General features: G+C 43.4%; 2 protein-coding genes across 2 annotated transcripts; one reads left to right on the plus strand and one right to left on the minus strand.

Annotated features, from left to right (window-relative positions):
• Positions 1–117: 117 nt before the first annotated feature.
• On the plus strand, positions 118–5,627 carry mrps7 (mitochondrial ribosomal protein S7). Its single transcript, XM_080775674.1, has 5 exons — positions 118–183; positions 1,214–1,405; positions 2,104–2,167; positions 2,609–2,776; positions 3,380–5,627. The coding sequence occupies exons 1-5, from the start codon at positions 140–142 to the stop codon at positions 3,599–3,601; spliced, it is 690 nt and encodes a 229-aa protein (XP_080631800.1). The 5' UTR covers positions 118–139; the 3' UTR covers positions 3,602–5,627.
• A 50-nt stretch (positions 5,628–5,677) lies between these two features.
• On the minus strand, positions 5,678–17,241 carry mif4gdb (MIF4G domain containing b). The gene is made up of 7 exons (XM_080774862.1): positions 17,192–17,241; positions 14,586–14,715; positions 13,774–13,883; positions 12,548–12,703; positions 12,331–12,423; positions 11,455–11,565; positions 5,678–9,388 (listed from the first exon to the last, which is right to left on the minus strand). Exons 2-7 carry the CDS (start codon positions 14,662–14,664, stop codon positions 9,272–9,274), a joined length of 666 nt encoding a protein of 221 aa, XP_080630988.1. The 5' UTR covers positions 14,665–14,715; positions 17,192–17,241; the 3' UTR covers positions 5,678–9,271.
• Between the last annotated feature and the right edge of the window lie 186 nt (positions 17,242–17,427).

Consider the following 17,427-nt stretch of genomic DNA (forward strand, 5'->3'; position numbering starts at 1 on the left):
CCTGGCAGTGGCATAACGTTAAATTAAGAGATAGTAATAATAACTGTTGCTGTTTGTTTTGTTTGTTTTTTTCCCCCACGCAGGCATCTGATAGACGGTCCTAGGGGGGTCCTCGTCGCGCGACAGGCACATTTCCAAGATGGCGGCCTCCATCACTGGTCTGTTGAAACCTTGGACTCCAAGGTAACTGTTTATAATTATTATGTTGTTGTTTAATATATGATGGTTATCATCAGTTAATAACTATAAAACATTATAATAATGGTTCATTCATGCTGATTTGTGAACTGAGAGCCATGTGTGAGTGTCTACTGTGGTGTGGTTACTGCTCTTTTGGCTAAAGTTCTCGTCGGAATAGGGATTGATGGAATTGATTGAATACTTTATTAACAGTTTGCAGAAATAAAGCACAGGAGGAAAGTACCGTTCTATAGCTTCAATACGAGAGGATTTATTATAACCCAAGAAAGCCTGTGGCTTAATTGTTTACATCGGGTTGCGGGGTCCTCAGCCTAAGATTTAGACTCTCTCGATTCTGACGTTTTCAGTCAGAATGGATAAATATCTATTCTACGAGAGTCTAAATCTTAGGCTAGGGGTCCTCCATTTAATGACGTACAAATACACAGTACTATATCGCACAAGACTTGGCGGCCCCTCTAGTATTAAACTGTGAGGACCCCCTGTTGAAGATGCCTGCTTTTCTTCTACACTACATTTCAGAGATGATTGGATAGTGCACGTTTTACTCCACTGCAGTAATATATTTGACCGCTTTAGTTGCAGTTGCAGTTTGCATATTTTCCGTGCTATGTGTGGTTTTTGATGTGGGGTGTTTGAACAGACTGTGAAGACAAATATCTTTCAGGACAATAAAGATTATTATTATTAATATCCCAACATAACTGGCAGTGAGATGGAGCAGGGCATAATGTTGTTCTCTTGGTCTTGGCAGGGTGCTGCTGGTGAGATGGAGCCGGTATAATGTTCTCTTGGTCTTGGCAGGGTGCTGCTGGTGAGATGGAGCCTGTATAATGTTCTCTTGGTCTTGGCAGGGTGCTGCTGGTGAGATGGAGCCTGTATAATGTTCTCTTGGTCTTGGCAGGGTGCTGCTGGTGAGATGGAGCAGGGTATAATGTTGTTCTCTTGGTCTTGGCAGGGTGCTGCTGGTGAGATGGAGAAGGGCATAATGTTGTTCTCTTGGTCTTGGCAGGGTGCTGCTGGTGAGATGGAGCCGGTATAACCCGTACTACCTGGAGCCAGAGTTGCGTAAGGAGCCGCACAGCGTCCCAGAGACGGAGCTCAGTGCCGAGGAGAAGGAACAGCGGGAGCTGAAAGCCGTCAGACCCATAAAGGCAGCCAGCAACTCACAGAACAGCTCCCCGTTCCACGACCCCGTCTTAAGGTATACCGAACACAGTCCTAAATAGAGGTGGGTGTGTTGCCTGCAACCTCACGACAGATGCGTATCACGATACGATAATTATATGATACTATACGTTGATTCAAAATAATGACCGTGTATTTACTACAAGAGCCCTTCTTTATCATTCTGTAGCAAAGGCAAAGCCTTTAAGTATTGCACAAATACAATGAAACACGTTCAGGCCCACAGAGATCTTTAAAATCAAATACAAGCCACCTCATGGCTTCATTGTGCATTTTCACATTTCGTCTGTTCCCAGTTTGAATGTGTTGCGGTAAATTTGTATACCAGTCAGACTCTATAACTACTATTATGCGACCGAGTTTTGCCAAGTGGAGAAAAGCTAATATTCGTGAACACCAGAGCCACTTCAGATTTTTCATCTGAGTTTCATTACCTTGACACTATTGCATATTACATTGAGAGCACCTTAAAACGTTTCGTGTTTATTTCTGTTGCAAGCTTGGCCTTAAATGTAATTCTAGATGGCATACAACATGTCTTGCAAGCCTTTATTGTGCAGTTAGCTGAGAGCTAACTGCATGTAAGTTATAATGATGAAAGGAGGAAACTAACTGCTTCTTCTTCTTTTCGTGTCTTTGAAGCATGTGGTTAGATGACAGTTTCCCACTCTTTTACATTATTGTTAACTAACTGCTGTTGTGTTTTCTCCACAGTAAGTTCATCAACATGATGATGAAAGGTGGAAACAAGGTTCTTTCCAGAGACATCATGAATCAGGTGAGGGAACGTCTGCTCTCCTCTGATCCTGTTATTCACCCATTAAGACCTGAGGCACATTCTACACGCATATCTACACATATCTTCTAAATTCTAACCGTTTCCTGAAAAGCGTACGTTTCTAGACCCCCAGAATTATATGTATTTTGCCTAATACATATCATGGCCTAATACGTCTCAGGCAAACCCCCATCTCAAAATAAGGAAGCAAAGATTTCAGTTAAAATGTTTGCTTTAAAAATATATAAATTTTAAGATTTGGATTTCTTTTCCACATTCTTTTCAAAAATAGCAGATCCACAAGCTTGGAGCGTGGCACAAAGTGACGCGCTGTGAGCTTGTAGATCTGCTCTTTTTTGAATAGCCAAACACGTCCGAAACCTAAAACCCCACGTGCCGACATCTACAGTAACACCTCCGTGGTCTCTTCCTCTGTGGCAGACGTTGGAGAGCATCAAGAGGAAGCAGGTGGAGAAGTACCACAAGTCTCCTGAAGCCCAGAGGGAAGACATCCAGTGTAACCCGTACACCGTCTTCCACCAGGCTCTGGACAACTGCAAGCCCGTCATCGGCCTGGCCAGCATCCAGAAAGGAGGCAAGAAGTACCAGGTCAGTGACGTGACACTAACGGGAACGCTTTTATTGGAAATTACAAAATGTTTCCCAGTGTCCAACAAAATGGGTGCTGGATCAAAAATACAATAAAAGAACGTGTAAAACTCCCATTACGAGGATTCCCTTTAACGCAGTGGCGTGACGTTTGTGAGCAACAAAAAGCCTCTTGCTCTGTTGTCGTCACGTCGTTGCATTCAATAAATCCTTTTAAAGTCATTTACTTTTGTCTTTTTCCTCAATGGACCCAATGGGAGCTGTTTGGATCTTTCTGCGCTAAGCTGACATGTTGTAGTCTCGTGTAGGCGAACTATCAAGAGATCTCCTTTTTATGTATGAAACACCATTAAATATTCTAAATTCAATATATGTTGGCGGCTAAACAGTGCTACCAACAACACTGCTCGAAACCTATGCCCACTGATTTGAAAACTAAATTATGATATCACCCTCCTGATATGAAGGACTGCCCTAATTATCTGGATCGTTATTGATCGTGAGGGAAATGGGGTTGTCACAGCACCACAGTAAGGTTTAAACAAGGCTAAATAACTCTGTTAGAAAACATGGAAGCTGAAACCATCTCCTCCTCCTCCTCAGGTGCCCATCCCCTTGACGGACAACAGGCGTCGCTTCCTGGCCATGGACTGGATGATCTCCGAGTGCCGGAAGAACAAGCACCGCCGCACGCTCATGTACGAGAAGCTCTCCCAGGAGCTGCTGATGGCCTTCCACAACGAGGGCAACGTCATCAAGAAGAAGCACGAGCTGCACAAGATGGCCGAGGCCAACAGGGCGTACGCGCACTACCGATGGTGGTAGTGTAGTGGCGTCGCGCTGCCTCCCGTGCAAGAGACACACCGAGAAAGAAGATGAACTTTGTGGATCTGGGATTCCACGTGGTAATGTCGCCGTGGCTCCAATAGAGGCTATGCGTGTTACCGTACGTCGTCATATCTGGAAGTCATGCGAGAACGCCGCCTACTGAGTGGCAAAAAAAACAACTTTCAGAAAAGTCCTGAACGTATTAAACAACGTTAAACTCACCAAGATTGCAGCTGTATGGAAACCGGTCCCAGGGGAGACATCAAATTTCTCTTTTGGGTCACAGGCTAAAAGGTTTGGGAACCACTGATCTATGATATGAAAGAAAACATGACATCCGTGTCCCTCTTGTCAGCATACGTTTCATTGACAAGTGTACACTATACACAATGCTATGTTTGATGTTGTGCATACTGAGACCAGACCACCAAGAAAGTTAGTGAAGTGCACCATCTTGTGACAAAGCACAGGTACTACATGCATCTTCCCATCAGTTAACATGTCATTGGTTTCAACAAATACAGTATACAATAGCGCCATACTTGTTTGGCATACTGAATAGTAAGTGACTTTTCAGATGCAACCAAATGCTTATGGTATGTTCCAGACTTGATTGTAAATAGTGAACACTGTTGGTGAAAGAACAATGTAAAAGTGTGAGAAGTTAAATATTGTATTGAAATCGTGTCGGCATCTAATCAAGTACAAATGCAATAAATGTATCACACCAAGTCCTTCAAACTCAAAGATTTATTCAAACAAATCTTTTTACATTCAGTGTACAATCCAACCGTAGGAAGTAAAACAAAATGGAATTGACCTACGTACAAATGTTAAGAGAATAGATATACATAACCCAGGAATACTAGAAAATATCTTGACGGGCAGTTTGCACCGTGTCCTGACACAGAACATCCTTGATTCATTCAACTGCATATGATGGTCACGAAATACACCTGGGTTTGTACAACACGTTTTCAACAGAACTATGACTAGCTTTTACCAGACTATTAGTTTAATCCTTTAGTAAACCCTTCAGAACTCAATAATGCAGCTAAAAGTTTAGTGTTTCACTGGTTTTAATTGGCTTTTTAATGCTTTCATCCTTAAGCTGTACAAACTCACTAGAATTGGTAGTCCTATTTCCATCAAATGCACTGGGAAGCTCAGCCCAGGCAATAGTAGTGCATGTTACGCATGCAGACACATTTTGCTCGTCTACTAGTGTTGAAGTTTTAAACGTTTATTTTAATGACCAATTGATTGACTTATTAAAATGAAACGTGCTCTGAAAAATGACCGTGGCACACCACCCATCTCTGCTGCCGTGTTAAAAGTGGTCAGATAGCATTCAGGATTTCATCATTTTCCCCAAGTGGTCAGAAAATTTGAGAAAAATAATTGGAAAATAATTGTGTCGATTGTAATGTGAATCGAATCGCGAGTTGAGTGAATCGTTACATGCCTAAATTAGCCCACAGAAAACTCAACAGATCAAGGTTTAAATTTCACAGCAAATCGTGTCTACAAGTTATTTTTGTTCTTACCTCCTTAAAAGCTCCATTAGAGCTATAAATTGACTTTGTTTTTATTTATATACCTGGTAACCATTTAACCCCAAGGAAGGCACGGCTTTGGTTTGGAATCATTGAAGCTGCCAAATGAGCCACAGAATAATAAAAATAAAAACAACTATCGCTGAGATCGGCTACTGGTATGTGCTGGTGGAACAAACGAGTAAAGAACAGCTTTTATAAAATATTCAAGTACTGACTGGGCCCCACGTTTATACTGCAAGTTTACAACTTGCCAATATAAGACCTAGCTCTTAAAAGGGATAGTTTAGTTCAAATGTAATTTCTATAGCACCCTGACAACAAAATATCTTGACTTGTATTGGATTAACAGCTGTACATGTACTATTGTTGGCACCATTTGTATTTCAATGAAAAACAAATGTGAATTCTGATTCCTACATGTCACCTGGCGATATATATAAAAGAAAAAACACATTGCCTGCCTATGACCTCACCTCCCCCCCCCCCCCCCCCCACCCCCAACCCCCCCCCATGTCGAATCCTGCTGTTAATGTCACTCCAAAGATGCACATCATTATTAATGATATGTTAATGAACTAAAATAAATCAACTAGTATTGATTATTGCTTATAACATCAAGAAGAAACTCTTAAACTACTCCAGATTCTTCAAGTGGTCACTGAAGCACCAGAACCAGGATATCGTGACGGCTGCAGATGCAAAACATGGCGCTGCTGAAAGACCTTAAATTTGATTTCTACAAAATAAATCACCCCACCTCCGTTCGGCTTCCGTTAAAATAACGTCTACATTAACCCATTCTAACCTGAGATCAGATTCATACGAGGTTTCCACTGGACACACACTGGTCTGATTAACCCCATTCTGACCTGAGATCAGATTCTAAAAATGTCAGTCGTTCTTCGATTCTTCAAAAATAGCAGACCTACAAGCTCGTAGCGCGCCACTCGGTGGCGCGCTATGAGCTTGTAGATCTGCTATTTTCCAATAGCTAAAGCATAACATGATGCTAACACCAAAATGGGTGCCCGGTCAGAATGGGTTAAAAAGGTTAATACCTCCCCCTGGCCAGCCGGGGCGCCTGATGGAGGGGAAAGGAACTGGTCGGAATAATGTGTTCCTTCCACGCGCTACACCCGGCCAGGGAAACTCCCCCGTCAGGTGAAAAGATGCAGCTTGGACTCCTCATGCATAGAAGGAAGCATGAGGTCAGTCCGCTGGCCTCCCCAGGTTGGCAGAGGAAGTGTAGCGCCCAGGATTACATTAGATAATTGACACGGGGTAAAAAAAAAAGAAATGGGTTGCAAAATCGTGGGATTAAAAAAATTAAGAAATACTAAAAAGTTTGAGCACGTCGTTAAATCTGTAACAAAATAATCCCTGATATAAGCAAAAAAAACTAAAACGTTTTCTGTCACGCAGGAAAACCACACCTTAATCTGAAAAGTGGCTGAGATGTGTTAATATAAATGTTAATATAAATTATACCACACAACAAGATGAAACATTGAAATGATTGAACATATTATTTCAGTCAAAGCAATCCAAACCTTTTGGAAAAAAAAAACTTTTGTCATATATATATATATATATATATATATATACTGCCTAAATAATTGAAAACATCTGTTCTCCCATTTAACAGCTGAAGAAATACTCCGGTATAACTAAAGCTAAATGCACAGCGTATACCCCTGTTTGGAATGTCCGTTGGTACTACTTCGGTTCCATAAAAAAAATATGTAAAAAAATACCACAAAGTGTAAACTTTTTCTAAAACTGGAATGCCAGCAAGATGGGAACTAAAAAAAAGAAAACAGCAACTTATTTTTCAGCTGGTATTCAAACCTATAAGCAACCAAATAAATTCTAAACACACCATACCAGCATAGTGGATAAATCTCTTTAAACTAAACCTCTTTAAACTAAACCAACTATTTACAATTGCACAATCTGCATCCCCGGCTACGTGCCATAGGTGCAATCTTTCCACTTCACACATCTGTAACCTTATCTTTACATATAATTCGTCCTCAACTGAAGTAGTCACCATTTCTGTCTACTCACTCCCGAGACTCATTGGAGAGCTGTGGACAGTTCAGCCTACCAGTGACATCATTGATGGGGATTCCAAACTAATAGAAACTACAGCCTTTCTCTTCCCGGAAAGCTGGCATGCTGGAACAGAGGCCATTGTTCTTAGTCAAGCGTCCGGCTGCGTTAAGCATGCATACGAACACTATTGGTCCGTGTTTGGGGGAGGGAAGCCGAGTGGGGCGGGGCGGTGATCCCTGTCACTCCACCTACTCCTACGGGCCAGGTTGGGGGCAGCTACATTTCTTTTTTATCAACGTCTCCTCAATGGCTTCTCTGGGCTTCATGGACACAAGGCATTATTCTATTTTTTATCATTTAAGTTATTTTTGGGGTCAATGGCAGGTCAGTCAGTAGGATACAACAGCAGTGACAACACACTGAAATGCGTGTGTAGGAAGGAATTCATTGGCACGATGACTACGTTGAGGAGAACAGTGACAAGATGTCCGCAACACCGTTCTTAAGCTCAATAAAATACTACTGGGAGCTTAAGATATATTGTTTTGTTCAGCACCCGTCAACTTCTTTTTGAGATGTGCGTGCTTCTAATTTGGCTCTTATCTCACAGACAGAAATGGTGCCATATCATAATGAGCACTGGTGAGTACCAATTACATAAAGATAAGGTTGAAAATGGGCGACGCGCTTCTGATTTAAGGTCAACTTATGCTTTGTGCGACAGGCGTTTGAAAATCGCAGACATTGTTTGTTAGACGTTTGTCTACCACGATGAACAAAATGGTCAATTTCAGTCACAAGAATTCACTTCCTTCCTTCCATGTTGTGGCACCACCATCGGCGAGTCGCAGACAGCGTGAACGCTCAAAACTTGTGAACGTTGCGAAACCCAAAGTGCAACGCTTCGTTACACACTCGTCATACAAAGCATGAATTGATCGCTAGACGCCGTTGCCGCCCGCGTGCCCAAAGAAATTGCAGATCTACAAACTCTCAAACAATCTGCAAGAATTCAGCACACGAGCCCCGGCACACAACCACGTATAAAATAAATCAAGCCTTAGTCAAATTAATTTGTTCTATGCTTTCTACCACTTCCCCAAAACCCCATCATGTTTCATGGACTACCACTGACAGACACAGGCGTGATTAGCTGCCCGTCATCGATTGCAATGTTTAGTTATCAGTGGTAGTTACACAACGGAGGGTTCTTTCTCTTACTCAAAGTGCTACTACTGTATACGTCACCCGTTGGCTAACACATCTCCTCTCATTGGCTAAAAGCTACTGGAGTTACTGACATCAAGGCCACACCCCCTGCTGGGTCAGAAAGATTAAAAAAAAATCCCATTCAAAAATCTTTTTTTCTCTTCTTTTTAGATCTCTTCTAATTCTAAAAAATTAAAGAGTGCAGACAAAGCTCTCCTCAAAAAATATTTGAATCCACAAAGATTCAAAAGAATCCCATAAAAAAAAAATCTATTTTTTTCTTCTTTTTTAACAACTGTGTGCAAAAAAATAAAGAGTGCAGACAAAGCTCTCCTCAAAGAATATTTGAATCCACGACTAGAACTCCACGTTCTATTTGGTGAGACTGAACCTCCAAATCTCTCCCAAGAGATTCTACATCTCCATTATTTTAGTTTGACAGATGGATAATAATTGTTTTTCTCAAATGTTGGGTAAAAACAATTATTATCCAACTGTCAAACTAAAATAATGGAGATGTATTAGTTTAGTATTCTGTTCCTCCTCCCTGCCAGAAACAATTATTTTTAAATAAAATATTGTTTCGTTAAAAGATGGCAATTCTTTCATGACTTTTCTTTTAAAGCTCAGCTTGCAGAGCTGCCAATGTATCACTGTATGAACACAATTGTTTTAAACAACGCCTGGTGTCAGGACTTAGTAGAAAAACCCAATGGGAGGGAGTTTATGACCCAGAGGGGGACATGGATTTGACGTCAGCAGACCTTCCGTCCCGTCCTTAGTCTAGTATGACATCACCTAAATAAGGAGCTGGAAGTGGCGGGCCGCGGCCACCGGGGCGTCGCTAGTCCGCCAGCTCGCTGTAGTAGTATTTCTGTGCCGTGTTGCTGAGGACCCAGCCCCCCGCCCGGAACTCCAGGATCTCCAGCAGCAGCAGGCGAGCCATGGAGGTCAACCCGTCCTGGAGAAGATAGGTACGGGTATAGTTAGCAGGCACGTGCAGAGAGTGTTAGAGAGGCAGGGTCTGAAATCCCTTACGACGGCACTTTTGAACAAAAATAGCGAAAATAGCAGATCTACAAGCTCACAACGTGTCGCGCTGCGACACGTTGAGACTGAGAGATTATAGATCAGCTATTTTCGGGGGGCAACCCAGCACTCTTTAGCTAGTCGATTCCAATTCCTTCATTTTCGTGGCGATTTGGATTTGGTTCCTGCAGCAGGAACCTACTGTGGACACCAAGGCCTACCTGCAGCAGGAACCAAGGCCTACCTGCAGCAGGAACCAAGGCCTACCTGCAGCAGGAACCAAGGCCTACCTGCAGCAGGAACCAAGGCCTACCTGCAGCAGGAACCAAGGCCTACCTGCAGCAGGAACCAAGGCCTACCTGCAGCCGGAACCAAGGCCTACCTGCAGCCGGAACCAAGGCCTACCTGCAGCCGGAACCAAGGCCTACCTGCAGCCGGAACCAAGGCCTACCTGCAGCAGGAACCAAGGCCTACCTGCAGCAGGAACCAAGGCATACCTGCAGCAGGAACCAAGGCCTACCTGCAGCAGGAACCAAGGCCTACCTGCAGCAGGAACCTACTGTGGACAGGGCTCGACAGTGCGACTAGGTACTCGCATTTGCGACTAAAAATATCACTGTGCGAGTTGTAAAATTCAATTTGTAGCACAGGTGCGACTACAGGATTTGACCATTCAATCGTGATAAAGACAAGTCTCTGTCTACAGCAAGTGCACATTCTATAGTCGCGGTTCTATACCTACATTTATATTTCTGAACGGCGGTGTCGTTCGCCAAAAAGAGCAGAGCTACAAGCTAACAACGTGTCGCGGCTCAAGGCGGTTTTCATTTGAAGATCTGTCCCTTTGCTCCCACCGCCCCGCCCCTCCCTGTGTTGCTGATCAGTTCTCTTCTCTTCCCTGTCAGCAGTGGAGCGAACGCAACAGGATGGCATGTATTGGTAGCACAGAAGACAGAAGGAGTTGCTAGCACCCCGACACGTTGAATACTAAAGTTATTTAGAAAGTTTGTAATGTTAAAACATCACTTGATATAACTTTTAACCAAACGTGGGTGAAACAGCGTGCAGCCGCGCACGTAAAGAGTGCACGTGGGCACGCACATGGAGTGGACGGATTGATGTATACCGGTATACCAAAACAACCCTTGCTAAGCACCTCTCTAAAAGCGTGTGCGCAGCAGCGCAATACAAATGACCGACCTGGCTGGATATATTAGTCAGTGGCTAGCTCAGGACCAGGTCCATAACTATAAATGCAACGCATTAGACTAGCTATGGACCAGAGCTAGTCAGTGGCCTCACTGGCCTGCATAACGAGCAACGTAAAAAGCCTATATGTCGGATTTTCTGTCTGAACTGAAGCAGTCAAAGCCAAGGATAATGTTACATTACTAATTCACCATCGAGTAGCCTCTGCACTAAATGTCACACTCACATGATAGAAAAGCAAGATAAAAACGGATACTCGGATAGTCTGTCCATCCATTCATAAAATGAATTGACTATCTATCTATCTATCTGCATACCAAACTAATAGTCTATCAGTATAAAAACAAATTGATTATATAGATTATATAAAAAAAATATGATATCCAGATGAATATAAATATTGTGATAATTTCTGAAAAGATATTGTGATATAATATTTTGTCATATTGCCTGCCCCTACCTCATATCACTTTATTAAAGAAAAATCACACCTGTGTGAAGTGAGGGGCACTCTTATCATCATACATCATGTTTTAATTTACGTCATATTTAGCAGAATTTTGACCTAATTTCTCCATTCATTGTCAATGGCAAATATTGAGACGTGTGGGGACTAAAGCTGTATACTGTATAGGAGGGGCTGGCGCCCCTCAAAAACACATTAGTTGATAACTTTTCATCGTGCTCCTAAAATAATTTGTGTGCTACTAGATTTTTCAACTTAGGCGCACACGTGCTACTTGGAAAAATGCTAAGCGTCGAGCCCCGACTGTGGACACCAAGGCCTACCTGCAGCAGGAAGCCGTCTCGCAGCAGGTAGAAGAGCTCGTCCATGCGCTGAGGGTTGATCTTCTCCAGCTGCTCCCCAACGCGGTGGAGCTGGAGGACCAGACAGTCCACCTGGGACAGACATGGAGGACACAGGACAGATCAGAGAGAGAGACAGGGACAGACATGGAGGACACAGGACAGGACAGATCAGAGAGAGAGAGACAGGGACAGACATGGAGGACACAGGACAGATCAGAGAGAGAGAGAGACAGGGACAGACATGGAGGACACAGGACAGATCAGAGAGAGAGACAGGGACAGACATGGAGGACACAGGACAGATCAGAGAGACAGGGACATGCAGGACACAGGACAGATCAGAGAGAGAGAGACAGGGACAGACATGGAGGACACAGGACAGATCAGAGCGAGAGAGAGAGAGAGACAGGGACATGGAGGACACAGGACAGGTCAGAGAGAGAGAGAGAGACAGGGACATGGAGGACACAGGACAGGTCAGAGAGAGAGAGAGAGACAGGGACATGGGAGGACACAGGACAGAGAGAGAGAGAGAGAGAGAGATGAGGACAGGTCAGAGACATGGAGGACACAGGACAGAGAGAGAGAGAGAGACAGGGACATGGAGGACACAGGACAGGTCAGAGAGAGCGAGAGAGACAGGGACATGGGAGGACACAGGACAGATCAGAGAGAGAGATGAGGACAGGTCAGAGACATGGAGGACACAGGACAGAGAGAGAGAGAGAGAGAGAGAGAGAGATGAGGACAGGTCAGAGAGACGTCTCCACGTCCAGACAACAACAATATATTGTGACAGTAATCATTGCTTAGCATTGGAAGATTTGAACCGATCAATTGGATCAATGCGGTCACCTCGTCCTCGTTGAGCAGAGCGTCTGGCTGGGACAGTCTGAGCAGACAGTCGTACACGGGATGGACCAGAGCTACCATGGGCATGTTGTTCACCTGAAACACACACATTAAACTATACATCAACATCAATCACACCATGGGCATGCATTAAACATCTGCGACTTATATAGTATGACATCCCAGAATGGGACTGAAGTGCTGCGACTGCGTGTGGGACCTTGAGGTAGTCGAAGATGTTGCAGATGAAGGTGACGTAGCACACCCACTCCTGTCTGGAGCTCTTCCTCAGCTTCTCCCGCTCTGAGAACACCTGCTGCAGGCGGTTGAGGAGGTTTCTCCTGAACACGCTGCCGTTGTTCTGCTTGGACTCAGCCTGGAAGAGAGACAGAGAACAGCATCAGCAATGTTCTGCTTGGACTCAGCCTGGAAGAGAGACAGAGAACAGCATCAGCAATGTTCTGCTTGGACTCAGCCTGGAAGAGAGACAGAACACCATCAGCAATGTTCTGCTTGGACTCAGCCTGGAAGAGATGTATGGGAGAAAAACAAAAAACACCATCAGGATCCTGCACAGTCAAGTACACACAGTCACAGTGCCCTTACAGTGTCCCCTACGCACTATGCAGCAGAGAGAATACAAGAACACTCGACAAGTCGGCAAGGGACAAATCTGGCAATCTCAGAGCGGTCACCACCACCAGGCATTCCAAAACGTAACCTCAGTCAAACTATACGAGGGGCGGCGGTGGCTCAGGGGTAGAGTGGCTGGATGCCGGTAACCGCAAGGTTGCCAGTTCGAACCCGGGCTCCCCCAGAGTTAGTGTCGAAGTCTCCTTGAGCCAGACACTGAACACCAAATTTCTCCTGACGTGCAGGTTGGTGCCTTGCATGGTTTCCTCCGCCATCGGTGTATATGAATGTGCGTGTGAAACGGGTGAATGTAAAGCACAATCTATGTAAAGCGGCTTGGATAAAAGGCGCTATATAAATGCACCATTTATATGTATACTTAACCTTATTCCTAAACGTAACCTCAGTAAAACTATGCCTAAACCTAACTTTATTCATATTTTTTCGGGGTTGACCTCTCCTTCTGCACCATACTCCTTGCTGTTCACGCATGCCGTGCTGCCGTTCACTTCCCTGTTTACGGCTCAGAAAGAATGCCTCTTATCTCCTAATCTAGGGAGCTCTCCGTGGTTTTGACCAGATGGATATACTAAGCTCTTCATTTCTGACTTCAACATGCCTCTCGTTCAAAATATGAACGCGAGGGATTATTCAGCGACTTTATCGTAATCATAGCGAGGTAAGCAAGCAACATTATTCCTCCCGGTTTTTGTACGGAACGGAAGGGGGGGGGGGGGGTAAAAGCTGCCATATCTGCGCGACACCTCGAGCTGCTATATGAAAGAAATCCCGGTGCCGATTGTGTTAACACACCTGTACGATGGCGAAGCAGATGCGTCCAGCCTCTTTACTGAACACCTGGTCCTTCAACGACTGGTCGATGATGATGTTGGATACCTTCTCCAGGTTCACTGAGGCCGGGTCTGGAAACAACACAAAATGACACGCACGAAACCATTTTTTTAATAGCGCTTTTCCAAGTGCTCAAAGCACTTTACAATGGTTAATTCATTCATACAGTACAGCCGACGCCAGCGTCCTCACTTCCCACATTCACACACCAATGGTGGCGAGCTCACACCGACCGACTCATTGGAGGCAATGTAGGGTTCAGTGTCTTCTTGCCCATGAAGGACACTTCGAGATGTGGACAGGAGCCGGGACTCAAACCGCTGACCCAGGGATCATTGGACGACCTGCTCTACCTCCTGAGCCACAGCCGCCCAATACAACCTTACCATTTAAAACACAATCTCGTGCAAAAACGAGGAGCGCACCTGGACAAAGTGGACATGCGCATGGGGCCAAGGGGTTCACATGCCGCCTTTATAACATGTTTTTATTTTCTTTTAACCCAGTCCAATCAGCTAAGTATACGTGTCATTTTATCTATATAGCAACATAGGTTTTTCAGAAAACTCTTAGGATTTAGAAGGCATTTCATTGCTGTTGGACAGAATTCCCTTATCTCCATTCTCCACACTCGTAACTTTTAGTGGTCAATGAATTGATGTTTTTCTTCTCTTCTCCAGCATCGATGTAACCTTGTGTGTAAGAAACCAAATTCTGACGTTCGTATACTAGTGGCATCCTCGCTGCATTATGCTTTATAAAGTGAAAATGACCTTTGAGAGCCGTTTTCAGTAACTTCTGGGTCTCCAGGTCGAATGACTGGATCTTGAGGTCGTCTTTGGAGTTCTCCATCGTTACATGTAGTGGATTACAGCATTCAGCTTACAACTGGGAGATGTCGCACTGTGGAGAAAAACAAACAAACACAAAATATGATTTAATTTAGCCACTGACTTAAAGGACAACTGTAGTTTCTTTCAACCAAGGTCCATTTTAGCTATTCTTTTTTACAGGGGGGTGGGGGCATTTGAACATGGGGCTGAATATGTATTTTTTTTTTTACAAAATTGTATAGCAATATATTTTTTCATTATTTACTATAATCCTACTAGACCCCAAGGAGACCGCATGTAATTCCAACGGAGCATTAGTCCGACATTCGTCCTCATGTCGGACATGCGCTGCTCCCGTGCTTGCGGTTGGTTAGGTTAGGGTTTGAGGTGGGTTGTCGTTTGTCGGACCAATGACTAGTCTGAACTACGTACTGCACCCAGACCCCATACAATTACATCTGGCTACAAAGGATCACAGGATCTACTGAATGTGAAGGGGACAATCATATTGGGCCTACAACACAGTACAGTATGGCAGCCCCCTATAGCACCCCTCTTCATATTCAGTAGATCAGCCCCCTATAGTACCCCCCTTCACATTGATTCAATAGATCCCGTGATCTTTTGTGGCCTGATGTAATTGTCTGGGGTCTAGTAGGACTATAGTAAATAATAAAATAATAAATTGTTCTAAAATGTGGTAAAGAAAAAGACATATTTAGCCCCATGTTCGAATGCCCCGCCCCCCCCCCCCCCCCTGTAAAAAATGCTAAAATCGCTAAAACGAAAGAAAGTAGCAAATGAAAAAAGTTTAACACACTTTACTTTCTCTAATAACAGCCTAAAACATGAACCTTGGTTGAAAAAAACTAAAGTTGTCCTATAAGTCATGGATGGACAAATTGCTTAGTGAAAAAGAAGGGAATGTCCTATTAAAAAAAAAGAAAGTAAAACCAACAATTGAATTAGAACGTTTCTCCCATGTTGGACTTCATCATAGCATCAGATCAGGTTTTCAAATAGCTAACAGTCCATCTCGCTGATAGGCTGTTTTCAGTACTTTTGCAAACTTTTGCATTAAAGATAAAAAGCCCATAATAGGGATGCCAGGTCCCCAGGATTAAAGTGGTTAAGAAACTAAACTAACTCAATTCTCCTTTCTTTCTTTCTGAATTTTCATTGCATTAGTTCCAGCAAGTATGAGGTTAACAATGGGTGGCGGTGGCACAGGGGCTGGGTGGCGGTGGCACAGGGGTGGCAGTGGCACAGGGGTAGAGTGGCTGGATGGGAACCGCAAGGTGTGTGTGTGTGTGTGTGTGTGTGTGTGTGTGTGTGTGTGTGTGTGTGTGTGTGAATGGGTGAATGTCATGCACAATCTATGTAAAGGGCCTTGGATAAAGAAGCTATATAAATGCACCATTTAACAATAAACACCTGGCAGAAATCAAACAAAAGCACTAATAATAAATGGACACTTCTGTCTTTCACTTGCAAACATTCACTTAATACAGTGGTTTTCAACCAGTGGTTCAGGCCAGGGACCACCAGTGGCCCTTGAGGGGGTTCCAGGTGGTCCCCAGCTAAATGACGGGAGAGTTGGTAACCAAATGGACCCTTAATATAGATCTTTAACTCTCGAGAGCGTAAAATGAAACCAAACTGTTTCATTTTTACGCTCTCAAGAGTAAAATTATTGTTAAACATCTGCATTACTTTATTTGCAAGAAGTCTACACGATTAGAGCATGTAGAATAATTGATAGTTTGTGCCTGTTATCTCCCCCAACATCAATACAGCATGGAATTGTGGAAAAAAAATCGTATCCAACAGTAACAACATATTGCAAATGTTTGGTGTCAGAGGCTATAAATGTCATCACATGGTGTTCCGTGGCTCAAATGTAGAATAAATAATGGACCTTGATGTGAAAAGGGTTGAAAACCACTGACATAATGTATGGTGTGGTTTTTACATGTAATTTGCTTTGAATGAAACTAAACTATGCATGTAGCCTATATTCTTTTTCATATGGATTCATATTTAACATTTCCCTCATTAGACAGTGTATGTGTCACTTGACAACTTCATTGATTCCCCGACTCAAGAGTTTCATAATCTTTTCTTCGGGACGAAAATCACAACGCTTGAAGACAGTTTTAAATAGAAAGTAATATTGACTGTAAATCAAAACGACGCCGTGTATATTCACACATTTAAACATAGCTATAATGCATAAATACAAGTTAAATACAAGTATTATAAACATTACAGGCTGGTTTTATGAGACAGTGCTGTTAATTAACGTTAAATCCATATGAATGACATTGATTGTTGTTGTTTGCTAACTACTTAGCTCAGTTAAGTTTTTTTTAGCCCAGGTTTAAAGGTTTGCTGAAATAAAATGAACATCATTAACGGCTTCAAAATGACCTCACCGCGACTTAACAGCATGTCAACGTGACGCACACACGGAGAGCACATTCATTAGTAAATGAATTAACGCGTTAAATTGACGCCAACGACATTTACACACTAATAATACTTACATTCCTACAGTGTGCAGCAGCAACACATTAGCATTAGCATTAGCAGCTTGTGTTGCTTCTTCTTCTGTGGTGGTGACAGCAGGCTGAGTCCCGTACTGGAGGCGGCGTTACTGCCACCTGCACAGAAGAAGAAAAGGACACCTTTTTTGTAGTTTAATTATTTGTTCGGACCCCCAACAAATATGTGTTTATTGTCATGATTTGTCAACTCGGCTGTTGGCTTTGTCCGAGGCTTA

This window comes from Protomyctophum bolini, assembly GCF_963924005.1.
Source record: "Protomyctophum bolini genome assembly, chromosome: 11".
Classification (NCBI taxonomy): Eukaryota; Metazoa; Chordata; class Actinopteri; order Myctophiformes; family Myctophidae; genus Protomyctophum; species Protomyctophum bolini.